This window comes from Aristolochia californica, unplaced genomic scaffold, assembly GCF_029961685.1.
Source record: "Aristolochia californica isolate CCGP_79_NKW_82.1479 unplaced genomic scaffold, dmAriCali1.0.hap1 SCAF_4, whole genome shotgun sequence".
Classification (NCBI taxonomy): Eukaryota; Viridiplantae; Streptophyta; class Magnoliopsida; order Piperales; family Aristolochiaceae; genus Aristolochia; species Aristolochia californica.
Window position 1 is genome coordinate 46,066,986 of NW_027182103.1, and position 20,847 is coordinate 46,087,832.

Below are 20,847 nucleotides of genomic sequence, written 5' to 3' on the forward strand. Positions count from 1 at the left end.
TCTCTATTACACGATCATAGAGCCTGAACCTGGTTATCTGCAACCTAGAAGGTGTGATTCGATCGGTGAGTCACTGTTACTCCGAAATTGAATCAAATTGCTGTTTGGTATTCGTTTTTTGCAACAGATTTAGATTAACTACAGAAGTGTTATAAACTCCGATCTCCTGTTAATTTTGAGAAACGAAAAAGCCACGGATTTTGTTTCATAAAACAAAAAATCGTTTTTGCGTGTCGAGAGTTCCGTATTCTAAAAGAAAATCTAATGCAGGCCAGAAGAAGACCGGAAGCAAGTGTTTTTCCTGCCTCCCTGGATTGAAAAAGCAGAGAAAAACCCGCTCCCCATCAGGGTCTAGCCGCCGAGTTTCGTCTCTCAATCTCGACACCAACTTCATCACTATCGAAAACTCAACTGAAGACAATGACAGCTACGAAGACGAAGACGAAGACGAAGACGAAGGTTTTATTACAATCGAAAGAGGATTAGTCCGTGTACGTTCGTGGAGACCTCCTTCCCTGAATTCAATCACCTCCGAAGATGGCGAAATAGAGAAAGACAAGCCATTTCATTTTTCAGGTTTCTTCGAAGAATCTGAAGTCGACCATGTAGAAAATGAGTTCCTCAAGATGCTGGAAGAAAAGTCATCAAATGAAGCAGTGCCAGTACCATCACTGAATAAAATTGATGAGAAATTAAATGTGGGTATTGATTTGGATTTGAATCTAGGTCTGGGTTTCGACCTGGATTCAATGCTGATGGCGGCGGAGAAGGAGCTGCTGAAGGCGTCTCGAGTTTGGAAGAATAAAGTGGAGGCAAGGGTGGTGGAGAAGGCTGAATTTGAAGAGCTTGTGAAGATATGGAGATCAAATCAAAGCTCGAACCCTTCCCAAATTCACGGGGGATTTGGCAGCCCAGTCTGATTTTCCTTAATTATCTTCCAACGTTGAGCCATTGAGTAGAAGCGCAAAACAAGAATTCTACAGATTTTCAGTAACTGATTGAACCTATTGTAGATGACAATCTGATTTATCTTATTTAATCATATTTCAATGGATCTTTAAACCCAAATCCGAAACGTTATCCCAACCGTCGGATTAAAATTATCTTATTCGTCCAATCATGATCAACGATTATTTCAGTTGTCCCATCATGATCGGACGGCTGAAATAGTTGTTGATCGCGACTGGAGGGCTAAGATAGTTGTTGATTAGGACTAAATATTTTGCACCAAATCATTTCGTGTATAATACAAGATGGTGGCTCACTCAATTTACTTTTTAAGTAGGCGATTAAGTTGAAGAAGCCAAGGAAACAACCTAAATGTAGGGGTAGCATCCAGTTGAGTCAAACTCGAACTTGTATATGTTCAAATTTGGTTTGATTTAAATATTTCGAACTCGAGCTGAAGACTGGAGTTTTGGGAGAAACGTGAGTTTGCTCTTCTCCTTTACTTTGCTTGTTTTTTCGAGTTTTTGTCCATTATTGGCATGCATTTGTTTGGAGTTGCATACCCTGTCATCTGTTTCAAATTATTCCTTTTGCATACGATATTTTCTATTGCTTGATGGAAAGTTTTGAAAATTGCAGTTCAATGTTTAAAAGTCTTCATTTTCATTTCGTTTTTCATTCCGGGGCTTTAGTTTCTCGTGCTCTGAAAGGGCTTCATTGGCCTTGCTGTTTTTTTTCTTCTTCTTTTGATTGGGTTGCACAATACAGTTTTGAAATGTCAGGTACCAATCTCATAATATATAAACTCTTAACATTTCAATATTAGAACAGGTAGGATCTTAAAAACGGCGGAGAAAAAAAGGTGAAGAGAGAGGAATTTCTCTGAAGAAGATTCAATCAAGGTGCTTTTTAATGAAGAAATCACCAGCTTGGGTGATGATGGTTTCGAGGGATCATGTGAAGAGCGCCAGATTTTCATGGATGTTTTCTTTAGGATTGGCAAGGGAAGTTTGAGTAAGAGAAAATTCTGTTGCTGAAGCTATGAATTCTGAAGCAGAGTGGATTCTCTTCATTGTTATACTCATCAGTTGCTGGAAAGTCGGTTTATGCCAGACCTCATCTAAACATTCATTTGGAAAGGAAAGGAGTGGAATTAGTGTACTACAATGCATTCATCACAGCTATACTTCATGCATAGGACACAGTGGGTTTGAGGAGAATTCTAAGCAAAAGGAGACTCCATTTGATGTGGCTTGGACTCAGGAAAGTGGAAAAGCAAGCTGTTCATTCTGTTCCAGACAGGAGGAAGATGAAAAGAAAGGTTCCAAACGAAATTTTAAAGAGATTTCCAAATGAGAAGATAGGACTTCCGAAGGTGATTGCCTGTCATCTAAAGGTAAAGAAACTAATATGGTTGGAAGAAATAATAAAGAAGTTGGCAGATGTGAAAGCATAAAAGAGAGTTGCTCAAGAAATGATTTTATAAACCTCTTTTCGGAAAGGTTATCGAGGCATTTCTTCGGGCATAGAGACGGTACTAGAGAATTCTTTGGCTTGTGTGTTTTATGTCAGAATGGTTCTGTCCACTATTATAACTTGTAGCTTCTGTACTTAACCGACTAGTATTTTAGGTGTGGAAAATTAACCTAATCAAGATAGGTGGACCGGAACCACCTCCGACACCTACCCTGCTCCTTACCATTCCCCGCAGTATTCGAAGACAGAACGTGCCGGACCTGGGCACCACGTGGTGCGTTCAAATCTCGACGAAAGCGGTAAAAAATGAGAACGGTGGATGTCAGAGTTAGAGGTGGTTCTATCCACCAAAGGTATTTGGTTAAGCGTGGAAAATCACCGCTTACTAGAGTGGACAGAACTACTCTAATACTTTATTCTTCACCGCAAGAGATTAAAAGAGAAGTGGATACATAAGAGAAGGATTAGAATAGAAGCCAGGAAGGGAGACTAGGAGAGGAACAAATGAAGCTATAATAAAATTATTATAATAATAATTTAACCATTTATATGTATTTGTTCATAATTATATTATATTACATAAAAATTTAATAAGATAAAAAATATTATATTTTTAAATTTAAATATTACAAATAAATCCTATTATATTTTTTTACAAAGAAGAGTAAATAATAATAATATCAAGCTTTGGCACCGGGCGGATCCCCATATTGTGTCCACCGCCATCGGACGGCACGGATTCCCCTTCAAGCGCCTATCGACCTCTCCGCTATAGTGCGCCTTGGTAAACAAGCGCACTAAGTTGGATCATGGCTGCGTGTCACCTGTAGACGCTCGAATCGATACTTCAGTTCTGCAATGCGAATCTATCGTCGGCCCTGATACGCAGGCGGACACGTAAGGTCAGGGTTTCAATGTATGGATCCTTCCTCTTTTGACGTCTCCGCTGTTGATTCTACTTCAGAGTTTCTCGCAGCGCTGGATATCATAGAGCGTCAAAACGATACGAAGGTAATTCCGTTCTCTTTGGTGCGAGTCTTTTGCGCTTTTTTTTTTTTTTTTTTGTCGTTCTTTCGAAGTCGCAAAAATACTCGATCTGTCTACAATCCGATTTAGGGTTGCTTGTTCTTTATTGAATATTCTGTTCCAGATTTTTCTTTGAGAAGGTGGTAATGAGTTTAGTTTCGTTTGCTGCTTGGATTTTGTTTTCTTTAGCGTGTAGGCTGGCTCTCTGAAATTGGGCTGTCATCCTCAATGTACGAGCTATTGCGAGACCTTGGGTTTTTATTCAAGTATAAAGTATTTCGGTGGGTATGAAACGGACTTGTGAAGTGCAATGCTGGGCGTCCTTTTCTACTTTTTTCAGTGCCTTTTCTTTCCTTTCTTAAGAAAAATGTGAATGGCTCTTCGTTTCGGTTATTTATTTAGTTTATCTCCAAATGTCATAACGAGTAGACTGGTACCAGTTTGTTGATTTCGATCTTGACTACCAGGACAAATTCTTTTATAAATTGTTCTTAGATTTAACAAACTATACTGTTTTTTCAGACTTTTAAGGTTTGTCCGACAGTTCTTTGGCGATTTTAATCTTGGTTTGAATTTTTTTTTTATTGCTAGGTGTTAGTTGTTTTGAAAATCTCAAATAATTATGTGCAGAGTATGGAGAGTATGGAGGTGGATCAGATAATGGAAGTTCCTGATATTCCAGATAGATTGGCTTCACAGAAGACTAATGCTTCTTCTGATGGTGATCAAAGTAAGGTAATTTTGAATAATGGGCGAGTTGAAACATTAAATGGTACGCGAAGGGTGAATCCCAGTTGCAGGAACAGCAAAAGATGGTCTCCTAATCCTCTATCTGGTCTCCAAATTGTCAATGAAACTAGACCTGGGAGTTCTAATGGACATAAGAAGCCTGAGAAGGATCAACCTGGAGCAATGGTTTCTGGTGGTAGAATTTTTGAGGAGGTTGGCAATCGATCATCTCAAGTTCAACCTTCTTTTTCACACTGTTCTCCTGATGTGACTGAATTTTTTGGCTTGAATGAGAAGCATAAGATTAAGGAAGAAGCCAAAGGAAAAGTGAGTGATATAAACAACAAAAACATGTCTAATAATAGCCATTCGACTGAAGGTAGAGTGATGGGAAAAAGAATGCTTCTTGGCAATGGCAGTTCTAGTATGGGGAGGAATGTACGCAACGATTTTTCCAATTTCAAGTTACAGTTTGAGTCCAGAAAGACTGAAAAGGGTTGTTCCCTTGGCATGACCCATAATCATGTGCCAGGAGCAGGTCCTATTGGGGCACTTCAAACAGAGGCAACCAGCAAGACACAAGCAGCTGATGGCAGTTATATACCAGCTAATGCTGCACCTTCTGTTAAAACCCCCAACTTTTCCCTGAAAAGAGAGGTATTTGCTCAAGATGGAGCTGGTGCTGGTGGAGATCTTCTGGATCCTACTAGAGGCTTAAGGTGTAAGGATAATGGGAAAAGTGTCGGTCCATGCTCTGGTCCTCAATGTAAAGATGGACAAGATGGTTTGATGTGGTTGCAGTCTCATGCCCCACCAAGGAGAACTGGACAGAGAAGGCTGGTGCGCAATGGGTGTATCTCTCCCTATAACATTGCAAAGGTCACGAGCTCATCCCAAGACAAAGGCAAGAGTGCTGCTAATGATAAACAGGATGGAGATGGGATAGCAACTGGTGGCAGACCTTCAGATCGAACTAATCCAAGCTTTGAGGGCAACTGTGCTGGCATAGAGAAAGGAAAGGGAGTAATGATTGATGCGGTGCCAACAAATGAACGTGGCACTAGAACTAGATCTTCTGCAAGCAGGTAAGCCATTATCTCTCCAATTTCTCCTCATAAGCCAAATATGAACACATCTGGTTTAATATTTTGTCAAATATACTCTTTTCAATTAGCAATCTTTTAGTTACATCCAAACTGCATTTGGTGGCAGCTTTAATTCTGACACTTCGGTTTCTTTTACAGAGATTTATTTGTGCTTGATGAAGATGATATATTCAAATTTGCTGAAGAAATAGGTGGTTGGAGAAGCACACGTAATCGTTCAAAAAAGACATCCTTACCAGCATCTCAGGAGACTAAGAGTTCTATTGACAGAAGTAGTTCATTAGGTGGGAATGAAGGAAATACAGCTGGTGGAATTGAAGATTTAAGGCTAAATAATGAGGATCCAGTCATTCTTGAGCATCCTGGAAGAAGCAAATGTCTTGTTCAGCCATCATCTAGAGTCCTGCCTGTGCTAGATCAGGAGAGGGAAAGAAACATGGGAGTCCAGAAGCTAATGAAAAGAGCAAAGAAATCTACATCTTTGCAAAATTCTCTTGGTGAATGCTCTGATTTGGCAATAGATGAACCAGATAATTCATTCATTCAGTTGTCTGAAAGGTCCTCCAATGTGCTTCCAAGCAGGACTTGCAATTCCCTACATCGTCGAGTGGGGTCAATCATAGAAGTAGATGAGTTGTTTACTCCTGAAGTTCAGAGTAACAATTCTGATGGCACAGATGACATGGTTAATGATGCATCAATTGCAAGAGCTAGACAAGTTGAAGCTGATGAGGAAATAGCTCGTCAACTTCAAGAACAATTCTATAATGAAATGCCAGAAGTTGGAGAGGTAGAGGCTTGTGTTGGTGCCCCTCTTTAATTGTTCTTCTATGTTGTTGGTACTGAAGCTGGCGTAGTGCATTTAGTCAACTATTTAACATTTCTTGTTAATTTTGAGGAATGAGTTGATGAAACTTTGCTTCTGTCCTATCTCAGTTTATTTTGCATTGATTTGGTTGCTGGCAGTTCAGTCTCTTCTCAGTCTGATCTGAATGGCAAATTGTCATTCTAAATTTGGTTCTCAATGTTTTCTCCTACACCTTGAATTTGGTTAGCCCTATCAGGGTCGAATTTGAATTTAGACCACTATATTTTACAGTTTGAATGTCTGTAAGATGATCCAGAAGTCAGATAAAAGTTGGATGTCTTGTGCTTCTAGGGCTGCATGGCATTTTTTTAGTTCTTGAATGTATTCTTGTCCAATGACATCATTGTTTTCCTACATGTCTAGATGTTTTGAAGCTATTTTTGACACAGTGTTTCTTATTTGTTTATTTATTTATTTATTTATAACTAACAGATAGATGCAAGTATAGCATGGACATTGCAACATGAGGAAGATTCTCATGCTACTTCAGTTGGAAGTCACCACCAGCCACATCTTGTAAGTTGACCATTTAACATTTGAGCAGAAACAATGATTATGTCAATGAAATCAACTTGGTGTAGCTTCCAGGAGGCCTGGGGCTCTTTAGCCTCTGAAAGTTTCATGAGAGAAAATCCCATCTGGAGCTGAGGAACATATAAGTGTCTTCACACTATTATTTAAATATTCTGTCAAATTTTCTGCATGGTAGAGTTTACTGATCTCTTTTTTCCAGAAGTAGTTCCCTTTTGAACTTTTTGACAGGTTAGTGTGTGATATGTCTGTGGTTAGAAGCTACTGTTTTCTGTATGCATTTATATTATGTGGTTTTGAGTCTTTATCAGATCTATAGTAATAAGCTATTCTTTTTTATGTTTTTTGAAACTTAATCAGCTATCTTGTGAATGAGTTACTTGAAATATCTGTGTCCATTTTGCAGAGAGATTTGTCAATGGCACATTTATATCAGCATGGGCCACGATCTTTGCGAAATTCTTCTGTACGATCATCCAGTCATGGTCGAGTACCCACCTCTACCAGAATGGCACAACTGAGGAGAAGCTTTCGTGGTCATCCCCCCCCTACATCCTCTGGTGGAAGAGGTTTTCTTTTTCCTTCTAGTATGGATTTGGAAGCGGTAATGGTCATGCAATCTTTCTCGTTTTATTTGATTATTATCAGCATGATATTCTTTTCTTATAAAATTTCTCATGTGATCACAGTTAACAGTTCTTTGTGAGTGAGCCTTTGTATGCTTTCCCCATGTTAGTAGCACCTGTTCCTACCATTTGAAAGAAAATAATTAATAGAATTTCAATTATAAAAAATGTCTTGCAATGGTGTTTTCTTTGTCTGGCCATGTATGTCTCAGGTGTAAATTTATTTATTTTTGAAAAAATGTGTGTATATATTAACAAGAAAAACAGAAATTACAAAGAGGGGAGCATCTCCCTGACAACCAGGGATTGTAGGGTATGTCTCAGGTGTAAATAATACAAGAAAGTTGAACTATAAGCTATTATAGATAAAACCTTGTGTTGAGTAGGAAAAAAGTCCCACGTTAAAAAATGAGAAAAAAAGTTAATGGGTTATAAGATTGAGCAGTCGGGCTCCTATGTGGCTAGTCATTTTAGGATAGAACTGGACACGGTTTTGAGCAGGTTGTGTGTGTAGGCTAAGACCTAGTTTGTCTTCCCTAGGTTATCTATGTTGTGAGCTCCATAAGGTAGGAGTTTGTCTTGTGGTCTTCATGAATAAGTTTGTATGCTCCATTGGAGGTTTGTGTCCATGTCTCGGGTCCGTTATGTGTAAGCCTAGATGTGAGGGAAATTGTTGAGTGGGAAAAAAGTCCCATGTTGAAAAATAAGAAGAAAAGTTAATGGGTTATAAGGTTGAACAATAGGCCTCCTAAGTGGGTGGTCATTTTGGGATGGAACCGGACTCGACCAAAAAATCCAACACTTTGGCTGCCAAGTAATTTGTATTTATATAATAATCTTTTATGGTTATATTTTAGAATTTCTTCCTTGCAATGACCGACAAACTTATTTTTAGCTCTTTGATTTTTATCTCAATTCAATTCTGTTATCCCGAAATCCAGAAAACAAAATTTTCATATTGTGCAATGATCTGCTTTTCTACATTTTTTTGGATGTGTTTGTGATTATTAGAGGAAATCACATAGGTAACCTTAAGTCTGTTTCATTGTAATATCATTAACAGGGTAGCCATGTTTTTTGGGATTTTTTTTTCATTTCTTAAATATTGGATTTGTTACTTTTTGGTATTTTCAGTCTATTATTATGTTAGACTTTGGCAGGTCCAAAGATCGGTAAGAAGCATTTTGTATGTAGATCAAGCAATCATTTCTGATTGTACTATTCTTCCATGAAATTGTTGATATTCTTTTATCATATTTAAAACTCACTTAAGAAATTTCTTTACTTCATGCCATAGTTTCAATATTTGGGTTTAAGTTTGTTTTGTTTGTTTTTCTTTTTACGATTTAGATTATTTTTCTTATCACCCAGAGGCTTCAGTTGTTCTTTTATGATATTTAAGGCTTACTGAAGAATTTTTTTTACTTTATGCCATAGTTTCAACATATGGGTTTAAGTTTGTTCTGTTTGTTTTGCTTTTCACAATCTAGATAAATTTTCTTTTCTTGCAGAGACTTCAGTTGTTGGAAGCACTGGAAGCGGCAGATAATGCAATGGCACTGACTGGTCGTGATTTTCAAGTTCATCGTGATTTCAATGAGTAAGAATTTGTTGTATCAACCATATCTAAAAAAAAAAAATAGAAATTGTATTGACATCATATATATATATATATATATATATATATAATTATTCCATGATGGAGTAGCATCGTAAGTATGGTACTTATAATTCACAAGAATCTGGATGAAATTTTTGATTGTGGTTTTCAAAAATATTGTTCTCCTTGACTTTGGTTTCAGGCAAACCATCTCTGAATCTGTTGACAATTGACATAACATGGACATTTTTGGATGTGTACCCAGTCTGTGTCGATGGATATGTAACTTTATTTCTACTGAATCTTAAACTCTTATGGTTTACTTTTATACAAGTTTTCCTGATGGCCTCGTAGTCTTGACAGCTATTTGGTTATTTATATATTTCTGGTTCTGGCTTTCTGTTTAAGAAATCCGGAGAACAGAAAAATAACCATTCTGTCTGGTAAAGTGATTTTGGTTTGTTTATTCAGTAATTGATATGGACTTAAGCTTTGACAAAATAATTGTCTGTGACAACTTTTTGCATTCTAAAGTCCTGAATGGCCATTTTTTCTTCAAAATAAATTAAAAAAAATAATCCTGAACTCGAAGCCCTTTTATCTAATGTGGGAATACCATCTAATTCATTTTTTCTTTTATTTGCAGAGATGACTACGAGATGCTATTGGCTCTTGATGAAAACAACCATCAACATGGTGGTGCATCTGTTAACCAAATTAACAGCTTGCCAGAGTCAAAAGTTCAGGTGTTTAGCACCTATTTCCTTTTCAGTTTTCTTGATCCAATGCATTTATTTCTTTACTAAGGCCCAAGCATTTATTGGAAAATAGCTTGTTATTATTACTAATTTGGTTTTATTCTTTCTTATGGCTTCATAGAGCTGTAACTTTGAGGAAGCATGCACGATCTGCCTGGATACTCCTGCTGCTGGTGATACAATTCGCCATCTACCTTGCTTGCATAAATTTCACAAAGATGTAATGATCAGTTATTCTTGTTTTTGTAAGCTTATCCTATTTAACAAACTTCTAAGTGTTTTTCTTTCTTTTTGAATTCTCAGTGCATTGATCCATGGCTGCAGAGAAGGAAAACCTGTCCAATTTGTAAGTCAGACATCGGTTGATTCGGTTGTACTGTTTCGGGCATGGTGCTTCAAGTGATATGTTAGTAGCTGGTACTCAGCCAAAGTGATTTGCTCCTCTCTCTCAATCCTCCTGTTGGGGTTAAAACATGAGCGTGTGCTCTTTTTTGGTATGCTGGGCCTGTGGTTTCATTCTCGAGCTGAGTGATAGGTTGTGCTCCCTCAGAAGTAGCATCTGGATAGAGAGGCTCAAGGGAGCAAACTTTTAGTCTTCTCCAAGATAATTGGCCTTATTTTTTTAAAAAGGGTTTAATCATCGAATCTCAACGAGTATGAAACCGTGGATATTATCTTATAACTCTTAGCAAATTTGCTTTACTATTTTGTTTACTGAAGAAAGAATGGATGAAATGTATTCTAGCGTCTGTTGCTACATGAATGGGGCATTCTCAGCAAGGCATTAATGTGGGTAAATGGTTTCACCCATCGTATTCATCCTGAACTGTGTTACTGAACATCTTGAATGCATGTAACAACATAACAAACACAACAGATGTAAGCAATTAATTCTAATCTAATGACTAATCAAGAAAAAAGAAGGTTTCCACAAAGGTTAATTATTCTTTTGTTCCCGCTAAAATGCTTGAATGCTTATCGGGGGCGGGGATTATAATGTCGCATTTGAGCTTACGTCTTGATTTTCTCTCTTCCCTACCATTTGTAAATCCAAAGTAGTATTCGGCTCTGTGCGAGTGGGTTCAGATTCACTGGAGCAGGCAATCGTCAGCAGTTCGCGGACAATGGAACCTGACGAAGAATTTCCTGATTGGATCCTGTCGACGAGGCGGAACTTGATGTCATCGAAGCATCTTATAATCTCTCTAAATCTGAACCCGTATCCTCCTCATCTAAGCGTCCAAAGGCTTCTCCGGAAACCGTTGTCGCTCCTCCGGATGGGCGGCGTCGCTTGCCAAACCGGGCGTAAGGACTCCGCAATCATATGCTTCTAGAGAATCAGCCTCATACGCGGTCTTCAATAGGAGGCAAGATATCGAATTCAAACATTTACAAAAATACTTTATTTATCGATAGGATTTAAAAGTTTTACATCCATATGATCTTGAGAAAAGCATTACATCGCATTTCTCTCGGATTTGATATGGAGTGGACAAGAGGTTTTCGTGTCCTTTCTTTCCATTGCATTGCGGCTGATAGCTTTCTGATCTTCAACATTTAGCATTATGGCGTTGGTAAGGATCTACATGAATGAACTTGAAATCCTGCAACATGTGGTTCATGACATGGGAGGGCTACTATGTACGCATATAGTAGCAGAAAAACGAGTAATGATTAATATATAGTTGTTTTGAAACTTCACTTCTATCGTTTCTTTTGGATTATCTGCTGATCTGTTTCTTTTGCAACATTCTCTGTGGTTAATTTAAAGGCTAGCGTTGTCTCGAGTAAAACCTCTGAAGTTGAGCTGATTTGTCTGGTTTATGCTGTTCATTTTGATCACTGTTAGTTCATATAATCAGAGTTCAACTCTTCTTCACGGATTCAGGTTATATATACCCTACCTCTTTTCCGACTCCTAGGTTTTGGATTTCAGATTTTACGATGGACCATGGAGCAACAATGGTTATTAACGCTAACCAAACTTCTAGGCTGGTAAATGAGATTAGCTTGATGAAGTCTGGTTTGTCACTTCTTGGAAGTAAAAAACTAGGATGGTGTCAACCCCTTTTTTTCAACACAAATGTACCCGGCTACAGGTTACACAAAGAAACCCCCAGCTCACAATTTTCCTTGTGATGTGCGCACTGTGCAATGGCACCCATAGTTAGAAAGCAGAAGTCAGATCCAGTGGTTGGCTGCAAACCTTTTTCTCAGAGAGATGCCCTCTTAAGAAAAACAGATCTGCTCTGTTCTGTTGAAGACCAGAACAGGAAATTGAGCAAGTTACAGGAGAGTGAATTGTCAAGAAAGAATATACAGAGCGGAAGCTTGTCGTATGCCGCATTCTTTACAGATATGGTTCGATGGAAAAGAATAAAATAATAGACAATTAGCAAAACCAAATAACCAATAGGTAGGACGGTTTACTCTCTTCTTTTCTTATTTGTACAAAAGCTATATTCAGATGCTAGTATTTTCTACCCAAGAGGTAGCAGATTTAACTGTCTCCAGGGAAGTAGTATGTCCTGCGAAAACACATCTTCACTATGAAGCCGTATGTTTGAACCCAAAATTTGGGAATAACTATGACCTGTTTGCAGTTGGACTGTGTCCTTTAGCTTGTAGGGCCATGGACATCGAGCGCAGCCTGCAAGCAATCTCAGAGAATGATGGACGAGCTGAAGGATCTGGTGACCAACACTCTTCCATGAGCTTTTTCCAGTCAGGGTCACAACGTTCTGGAATAGGTGGTCTCAGAGTGTTGTTCACTATCCCCCCTTCATTGTTCAGACAAAAGGAAAATTAACATCTATAACATAGAGCCAACCAAGAAAAGAGAAGAATAGAAAGTTGTGAGATAAGGTACTTGCTAGGATTTGGGAATCAGAGTAAAAAAGAGAAGGAAAACAGTGAGAAAGAAGAATGAATGTGAGAAAGATATCGAGTGAGAAAAGACAGAGAAGGTCAAGTTGTCCCCTAACCATCCCCTCTTTCTTTTATACCATTGCATAAATATGTCAAAGTAAATGCATATCCCTGTTGTAGTAATTCTTAAGACGTAGTGGTAAGAAAGAAAATACAAGTAAAATAACAAAATCTAATGAAAAAAGTATGCTCAAAGAGAATTTCATCAAAGTACTATCCTTTAAGGAATTCTTTATTTTAGTAATAAATACAGCTCCTACTACTATACTCTATTAATATTTACTACTACTGCTACTATTTTTTTTTTTTTTTGAAATGATACTACTGTTACTATTATTATCATTAATATTAAAATTACATAAAGAGAACAGTATAAACAAGTTGGTTCTATGTTTCATGAGATTCTATACACTAGAACTCAGAGAGGAAAATGAATGACCAACATCAAGCTATCATAATATGAGCAAACAATTGATCAGCGTTGGGCTTAATAAACTCACCAGGGTAATGTGTTTCAACATTCAAAGAAAATATTACCTGCTTACAAATCTACTGAAAATATGACTAATAAAATCCAAATTTCAACACCACCAAGTTTTGTTTGCCATTTGGCTAAAAAATCACCACCTTTCAAACAACAACAAAATAAGTTTTTGTAAATGACTAATTTGTTAATAGTAACTAGTTCTCCTAGCATAAGAAAAATTGCTTAATACAAAGGGTTAATATTGTTTGCATGTTTTCCTAACTCGGACTCAGGAATTGACTCAACTCTCGAAATTTCGAGATGGATCTAACAAGTTGCTGGGGTCTGAAGGCTGGACTCAGGCAGGAATCACCTAGAATACAAGAGGCAATTCTTCCCCACCTACCTTCCAAGGGTGAGTTTATTTGGTAAGTTGCAATTCAAGATTATTTCTTAAGAGGGCAAAATTAGCAACAAGGTCTTCTAGCATAGAGGCATTTTTTTATTTTTTATTTGAATATTGAACCAGTACCTGGACGAGACGAGAAGCCAAAAGTCCACAATAGAACCCCCCATGTTGCCATTGAGTCCAATGTCCAATACACATCAAGATACTAGTTGATAAATTCAATCTACAACTAGTGCCATCTTATTACAGGATCGTTCTAATTAATAAACTATCTTATTCATTTTTCATTGCTTCTAAGAATTCCTACGAAATTTTAGTAGACCATAAACAAGATGTTTGGCTCATTTTTAAAAGCACTACAACCCACATACAGTCATGGTGCCGTTGTCACTAGTCAAGTCTACATTCTGAATCCGGAGCATGGATATGATCTCAATCACAAAATGTTAGAGCAACAGTCTTACCTATGATTGCACCACAATGCATATTAGCATAAGGTTCCTCTCCTGTAAGGATCTCCCACATTGCAATTCCAAATGAGAACACATCAACCTATTAAAAGCCAGTACGCTAGGGTTAATATCATTGCTACTATAACCAATCAAAAGCAGAGAATAGGCTCACCTTCTCAGAGACACGGCTGCTACTACCATTCAATAGTTCTGGAGCCATCCATGGAAGGGTTCCTCTTACACCTCCCGAAACCAGAGTATTGCGCTTAATTCTTGATAACCCAAAATCTCCAACCTGAAAATGCAATTAACAGTCCTTCCATCACATCTATAACTTTTTGAGTTTGTTTAAAAATGGTTACCATAGACATGCAAGAACCCATGGGCTTGACTAAAGATACATTAAAAACCCTATTTGTGCTGTAAAACTCTATTTTGATAATTTTTTAGTAGAGAAACTTGCTTCCATATAAGATTGATTAAAATGAGACGAAAATTACCTTGCATATTGGTCGCTGGGAATCCCTCATATTGACAAGCAAATTGTCACATTTCAGATCAAAATGAACAATGCTTTTTGAGTGTAAGTATTCCATTCCAAAAGCTGCATCCATGGCAATTATAAGCCTTTTTCGACGATCAAGAGCCCTGAAAGAAAAAGCAGATCCCATAAATTACAGGATTTTCAAATGTTACACGAGCATAATGAAGGAAAAAACAAAAAGAAGATTTCAGTAATAAAAGGATTTAAATACCCAAGAGAACAATGAAGTAAAAGATTTTAAATTTTACATTAGAGAATAAAAAAGGGAAAAAATTCAGTTAACTTACTTGTCTTTCCGTACAAGTACATGTCTGAGAGACCCATTTACCATGAATTCAGTCACAGTAGCTAATGTCCCACCAGCACCATCCGGAACCACCCCATAGAAAGCTACTACATTCGGATGGTGAAGCTTAGACAGAATCTGTGCTTCCCTCCAAAAGTCCTTTGTCTGCAGAGACGAGATGAGTTACAATACCAACTAGTGGAACTATTTTTACATCAGGTTGGCTTTATAGATAGGTATCCAATTACACAAATGGTTTATCTCAAAAAGAAAATACAGACAAACAGGGGAATTGGTAAAAGATTTGTATATAGACCCACCAATCGATCTTGTTCAGATAATCGCCCTGCAAAGCAGCTTTTTTTTATCCGTTTAATGGCAACATCAGTACCTCGCCACTTCCCATGATAAACTGTACCAAATGTACCAGAGCCTAGTTCCCGAAGTTCCTCCAGATCAGCATTCTTTATTATCTGTGCATCAGTGTTTGAAACATTCAGCTAGATACAAATAGGAAATATCTTCCATGTAGGTAAAACGATGGAATGTGTCTAGCTATGCGCAAGGAAATGGGACTTGGACCTTTGCCCTGTGGTTAGCATCTGGTTCCACACCTTGACTCAAAAGTTCAAGTCCAGAATAGTGAAAATAGAAGAATACCCAAGCATTCAAGTCCAGAATAGTGAATCAAATAGAAGAATACCCAAGCACTATTCTTATTTAGTTGTCTTCACAGTTGATTGATACCAAGTTTATCCAATGTACATGCAAAATTACAGAGGAGAAATCTCATCCATCTTCTGATATACGACACAGTAAAACTAACACTGATGATGACAACAAAAACAGCAGCAATCAGAATGCGTTACAAGTTAATATCAATATTTACATTTTTTTCTCAACATAAAAATAATAGTAGTAATAATGCATTATGAATGAGATAACTAATTTTTTGTATTTCTTTTTCATGTAACCTATAACAATACCTGCATGATCTTTACAGACTTTTTGAACTTTATGTTTTTGTCCTTTCTGAATGATAATAGGATAATATTAATAAGTAAAAAGGAGTATGGACCTAAATTCATCTAAGCTGGTGCACCCAATTTTAATTTAACTATCAAACTTAAAACAAATGCCTTAAAACTTAGATTTGTTTTTATTCTACATCTATTTCTCATGCCATGTATGATTCATGTTCATTTGAGTTTTTTTTTTATTTTTATTGATTTTAATGATCAAATAGAGATAATGACATTGTAAAATAAATATAGTAAAATAAATGCACTCTTGTAAATGGTGTTGCTTTTTACAAGAAAAAAAGTTGGGTGTACCTAAGGTTGGCCAGACTTGAGTCCAGCCTCCTTACCCTCAATAAATAATGTAACCTTGCAGGAATTAATGCTAACTTTTGCTGATGGTAAGATAAATATACTTCAACAAACGAACAAATTTGAAAAACAGGAAATGAGGGATCTCAAATCCAAATGTAGTGCAAACCATGACACTTATTTTCTAACCTGCAGACCATAGATTCCAGCTTCCATTTCCGCTATTGCAGCATCACTAATAGATTCATCAGCTTCCCTTTCCTCAATTCTAGCATCCTGGTACAAGTACCAGCATTCAGACAAGGAAAAGCAAAATTAAAGAAATTTAAACATCACGTATAGTTCAAATAATTATAGTAATCACCTCAGATAGAGTTTCTGGAGATGAGCTTTCTGCAATAATGACTTTTGACGAAGAAATGGTATTGTTCAGTTCATCGTCAATTGTCTTGAGATCTGCATGAGGTACAAGAGAAGAGAGAGGGCGGACACCAGAAGGCATATTATTAGTTACATCTTCAATAATGACCTGAATTTTCTCACCAGAACCATATATGGGCCCAGCCTGGACTGAATTTGCATGTTTTGCCTCAGAAAGGTCATAATAAATTCCCTCCAAGCTGACAGCTGCAACCATTGGAGACAGAAATTTCACATGGTTCTGATCATGAAGAGAAGCTTCTCTTCTGGGTGTTTCATCCATCACCTGATTTTGAAATAAGGACCAAGAGGTTGAAATATCTGTGTTCGAGTCACCAGGATTTGGAGGATGTGGGGACAAGTTAACTGAATTAACAGGCCTGAATTCTTGGCCATCCTTTGTATTGCCTGTGCTAACAATACCGAGAGTATTTTTGGACAAAGGAAAAGAGGACAGAGATGCAACAGTGGCCTCGTTTTTCATATTGCCACTAAATAGGTCTCCTGACCTGTGCAGCTGATCACCAATTGTTCCTTCCCTAAAGCCAGGAAACTCATTTGTGGTCATCTCCACCTGAAAGTTAGATGGCTGATCCTCATGAAAATTTACACGAGTGTCAAAAGCAACAGGTGAGATGGGAAGCATGTCTGCCGGTACATGCATGCCAGAACCATTCATGGGATGACGGTCAATGCCAGATAATCTGCTTAAATAGGCAGAAGGTGCAATAGGGTTATGGTTCTTCGTTTCTCTGTCATCCCTCTCATGTGTCTCAGTTGCACTTCCAAAATTTTGGTCATGGTTCTGTTGCTGGATAGTGGTTCCTCTAGCCTTCTTTTCAATTCCACATGCCTCAGTATAGGGTATACTATGGTTAAATGTATCATTTGGGTCTGAATACACAGGATGTTGAACAAATGGGTCCAAAATTTTAGCATGCTTTTCAGATTGGATAGCCCTTTGTTCATAATTCTGCAGTAAAGGTGATAAGCCTGTAGAAAAGGCGAACTGTACATTTTCAGGAGTTTCTTGTTGCAAATAATAAGCAGTCCTGGCACCTTGCTCTTGCAGAAGGGAATCTGAAAGCACATGTGGCATGCCCCGGCAAGACCCATTTGGATCATTGGATTCTAATTGACCCAGGGAATATTCCATCTCCCTTGGAAATTTCTCAGAGTGGAATGTCCTTTCGCTAAGCAAAGGTTTTTCAGGAAAAGAATACCCCTCCATGTCACTACCAACACGCCCAAGAGTGAAAGGGACAAACTCCCTGCTGCGTGTCCGGGTGTGGAAATGTGCTGCCCGAGAATTAATTGGTGAGCTTGCATCCATCTGTCTATTAGCTTGATGAACTCCCATTTCCCCATGTTGATGACAATCAGAATCTAAAATATAACAGTCTGGTTTCTGAACGGTCACAAAGGTACTATTATTGTTACAACTTGCATGACAGAACTGATCCTCATAAGCCTGCTTTAGAGCATTTCGAGAGTTTGCTTGATGAATATGAACAGGTGAGATCGGAGGAGAATGGGTGGGAGAAGACCTAGCATTGATAAGAAACTGAGGTGGGGAAACAGAGAACATTCCAGTCAGATCATTAGCCTCCAAAGGATACAAAGGAGAAGAGGAGTCTCTCTGAAAGCTGAGAGCACTATCTAGAATATGGCCAACTTGGCTAGCCAAGCTGTGCCCACTTGAGCTTTTACGTGGACTAAGTATTCCATTAACAGCAACCACATAATTGTACTCGGAGTTGTTTTGTGATTCTCTTGAATCAAAGGCTTCAGGTTCATTTTCTGAGATAAGGAAAATCCGAAGTCTATGAGACCCATCAACCTCCAACAGTCCTTGATATTCTTCCATCATATTTAGAAGATCCTCATCTGAGGAGATTGATATTAGGGCATCGAGATCCTCTCCAGGAAGCTGGTATTTGATCATATGTGGTTGACAGCATATCGCTAGGGTTTTCTTCATAAGCTCCTTTAACAGGAGATTCTCTCGAATGCTTATGATCCGAGTTTGACCACCTACATATCTAAGTTTCCCATCACTTGGCCGAGGCAAAATCTTCCCTCCAAAGCTGCATAGGAGCTTTAATTTGCAAGAACTATCTGACTTTCCTGATTCACTGGTTGAATAACCAAGATCAACATTAGTTTCTTCCAAACAATTATTGGATAATTTTCTGCTGAGATTTTGTTTATTAGAACAACCCTTTTCACCAACCCACAAAGCTGGACCTGCTGCTCCTGAGCAAGTTGGAACATCAGAACAATGTACTGCACCTGCTCCACTGTGTCCAAAATGTGAGAAATCCTCATAGCCTGGGTGAGGATTCTGATTGAAACCAAGTGCTCCCACTAAATGATCATGACCTCTATCCGTTATCCTTGAAGGGATGCGATCCTTAAGGAAATCCAGTGAAAATTCCTCACCTGTCTGCAGAGAGAAGTTATTCACATGATTTCCCACGGCAAAGAACGAGTCTTGTGCAGTCCTGTGGTCCGAAGGACCGGGTATCTCGTTTGAAACCCCTCGATACATTTCTTGGCTAGTCAGCAACTATGCATTAACACTGCGTGGCTGGCAGGAGCCCTAGTTTCCATGCCGCTCCTCGATGTTAAAATTCTACGGAACTTAAGCAATACTCCCATAGCTTCTATAAAAACGAAACAGATACCAAGAACAGCCAAAATTATCAGAGTTTTCAGCTTCAAGATAGTAATTTCCACCTAAAAAGGCTATCAAATTGACCCAAACCAACGAACGTAACAAGCGTGAGATTAATTCGAGCGGGATCGACCCAATACATCATCTGCAAAATCAATAACGTCTCAAGTTCAGAACAAATTCTTCTAAATTGCGGCAGGATCATTGACTATTTGAAATCACGTAAATTTTGTAAAAAGGGAAACAGCGGAATCGCCACGTACCCGCAAAACAATAGCAGAGCAGAAATCACGAAACATTTGAATGGCATTGGTACATCCGGTGATATTTCAACAGGATAAAATTGAGGCAAACTCAGGTAACCGTCGGATCAAACGACTAGAAAAATGAAAATGGAATTTGGAGAACTTGTAGTCCTCTCTCAATTCCAAAGAGGAGAAGATCTCACAAGCAGCGAAAAAGTGTTAAGGAATAAGGGATCCACAATGGAGAATTAACCGACGTCAGTCCTAAAAAATCCGGACGGACCGAAATATTTTGAAGAAGCAAATTTGAAAAGGAAAAGCCGACAAAGTACCTGCTGTTTATGACGATCCTACGAAAAGATAAGTAGAACTACGAATTTCAGAAGTGAACCATTTGAAAAGGAGCAAGAAAGACGAGGTTGGACTTTTGGATTTTTGTGGAATTTGGATTGATAGAAGGGAGGACCGATGCTTACGGCTGGGAACTTCAACCTGGGGCGTGGGAGAGCGACGCCAATGAGAAGAAGGCGGCACTAAGAAAGGAAACCACTAACTGAAACTCTGAAAATAATAATAATAAAAATTTTTACTTAATTTTAGTCTTTTATTATTTTATATTTTTTTAATATTTTAATATTTTATTTATTTTGCATCCCCTCATCCCCTGTCTTCACTCATCGGCCATCGCAATCTGATGTGGGCATATTTTTTATTTTTTATTTTAAATATCTCTTTTTAAGGATTAGAAAAAAAGGTCAAAATTATTTGGTTTTAACATGGCACGCAGGATGGGATGCACGTGAATCCATTCAAAGACCCAACCATGGGGACTCCATTCAGTATGGACTTGATATCAAGATTTGCACATGAAATTAGTCCCTCCAATTAGAGGACTATTGCCCTCTATTAACTGGTTTAATTTACTTTTTTCGGGTGATTAGAAGGGACAAATCTCATTTCTCGAAGACTTTCATTCTCCAATGCTGCTGCTATGTAGAATTAGCAGATTGACCTGGTATCTGGGCCAGAAAATCTCATAAGTGGAGGGCCATCTCTCCTCTAGGCTCTAACCATACCAGAATCTTGAATCGGTCCCAACTTCCCATATCGATATAGATCCAGATGAAGACTGATCGTCTTTGAAGTGAGTCGCCTGTCAATGCTGTTCAGTACGAGCTGCCCCTGTAAGACCGTCGGCGTGCTTGTTAATTCTATAAGCGTATTCAGCCTTTTCGGCACCTAATAAAACACTGAAATCCACATGGAAGAGCACTCACACCCTTGTGGGCTTCATCATTTACTCCACGAGAAATTTCATCGGGAATATCTAACACCTTTCTCAGATTCAGTGGCTCACACTTCCAAAGGTTCAGAGATAAACTAAATAAATGATCAGACGTTGAGATCATTTAATTAATCGT

The 20,847-nt window shown here is 38.1% G+C and overlaps 2 protein-coding genes across 5 annotated transcripts; one reads left to right on the forward strand and one right to left on the reverse strand.

Annotated features, from left to right (window-relative positions):
• Window positions 1–3,268: 3,268 nt before the first annotated feature.
• On the forward strand, window positions 3,269–10,427 carry LOC137963963 (uncharacterized). Of its 3 annotated transcripts, XM_068811194.1 has the most exons (10): window positions 3,358–3,435; window positions 3,640–3,731; window positions 4,081–5,264; window positions 5,424–6,075; window positions 6,586–6,669; window positions 7,091–7,288; window positions 8,822–8,910; window positions 9,557–9,658; window positions 9,790–9,888; window positions 9,972–10,427. In XM_068811194.1, the coding sequence occupies exons 3-10, from the start codon at window positions 4,084–4,086 to the stop codon at window positions 10,069–10,071; spliced, it is 2,505 nt and encodes an 834-aa protein (XP_068667295.1). In that variant the 5' UTR covers window positions 3,358–3,435; window positions 3,640–3,731; window positions 4,081–4,083; the 3' UTR covers window positions 10,072–10,427. The 3 variants fall into 3 exon arrangements, with proteins under 3 accessions (XP_068667293.1, XP_068667294.1, XP_068667295.1); XM_068811192.1 differs by lacking the exon at window positions 3,640–3,731 and having other exon boundaries at window positions 3,269–3,435; window positions 4,042–5,264; window positions 9,557–9,656; XM_068811193.1 differs by lacking the exon at window positions 3,640–3,731 and having other exon boundaries at window positions 3,269–3,435.
• Window positions 10,428–11,945: 1,518 nt separating this feature from the next.
• LOC137962806 (uncharacterized) lies at window positions 11,946–19,939 on the reverse strand. 2 transcript variants are annotated; one of them, XM_068809888.1, is made up of 9 exons: window positions 19,759–19,939; window positions 16,449–19,326; window positions 16,274–16,360; window positions 15,074–15,226; window positions 14,755–14,918; window positions 14,424–14,571; window positions 14,096–14,218; window positions 13,936–14,023; window positions 11,946–12,448 (listed from the first exon to the last, which is right to left on the reverse strand). In XM_068809888.1, exons 2-9 carry the CDS (start codon window positions 19,053–19,055, stop codon window positions 12,255–12,257), a joined length of 3,564 nt encoding a protein of 1,187 aa, XP_068665989.1. In that variant the 5' UTR covers window positions 19,056–19,326; window positions 19,759–19,939; the 3' UTR covers window positions 11,946–12,254. The 2 variants fall into 2 exon arrangements, with proteins under 2 accessions (XP_068665989.1, XP_068665988.1); XM_068809887.1 differs by having other exon boundaries at window positions 19,445–19,939.
• Window positions 19,940–20,847: the final 908 nt, after the last annotated feature.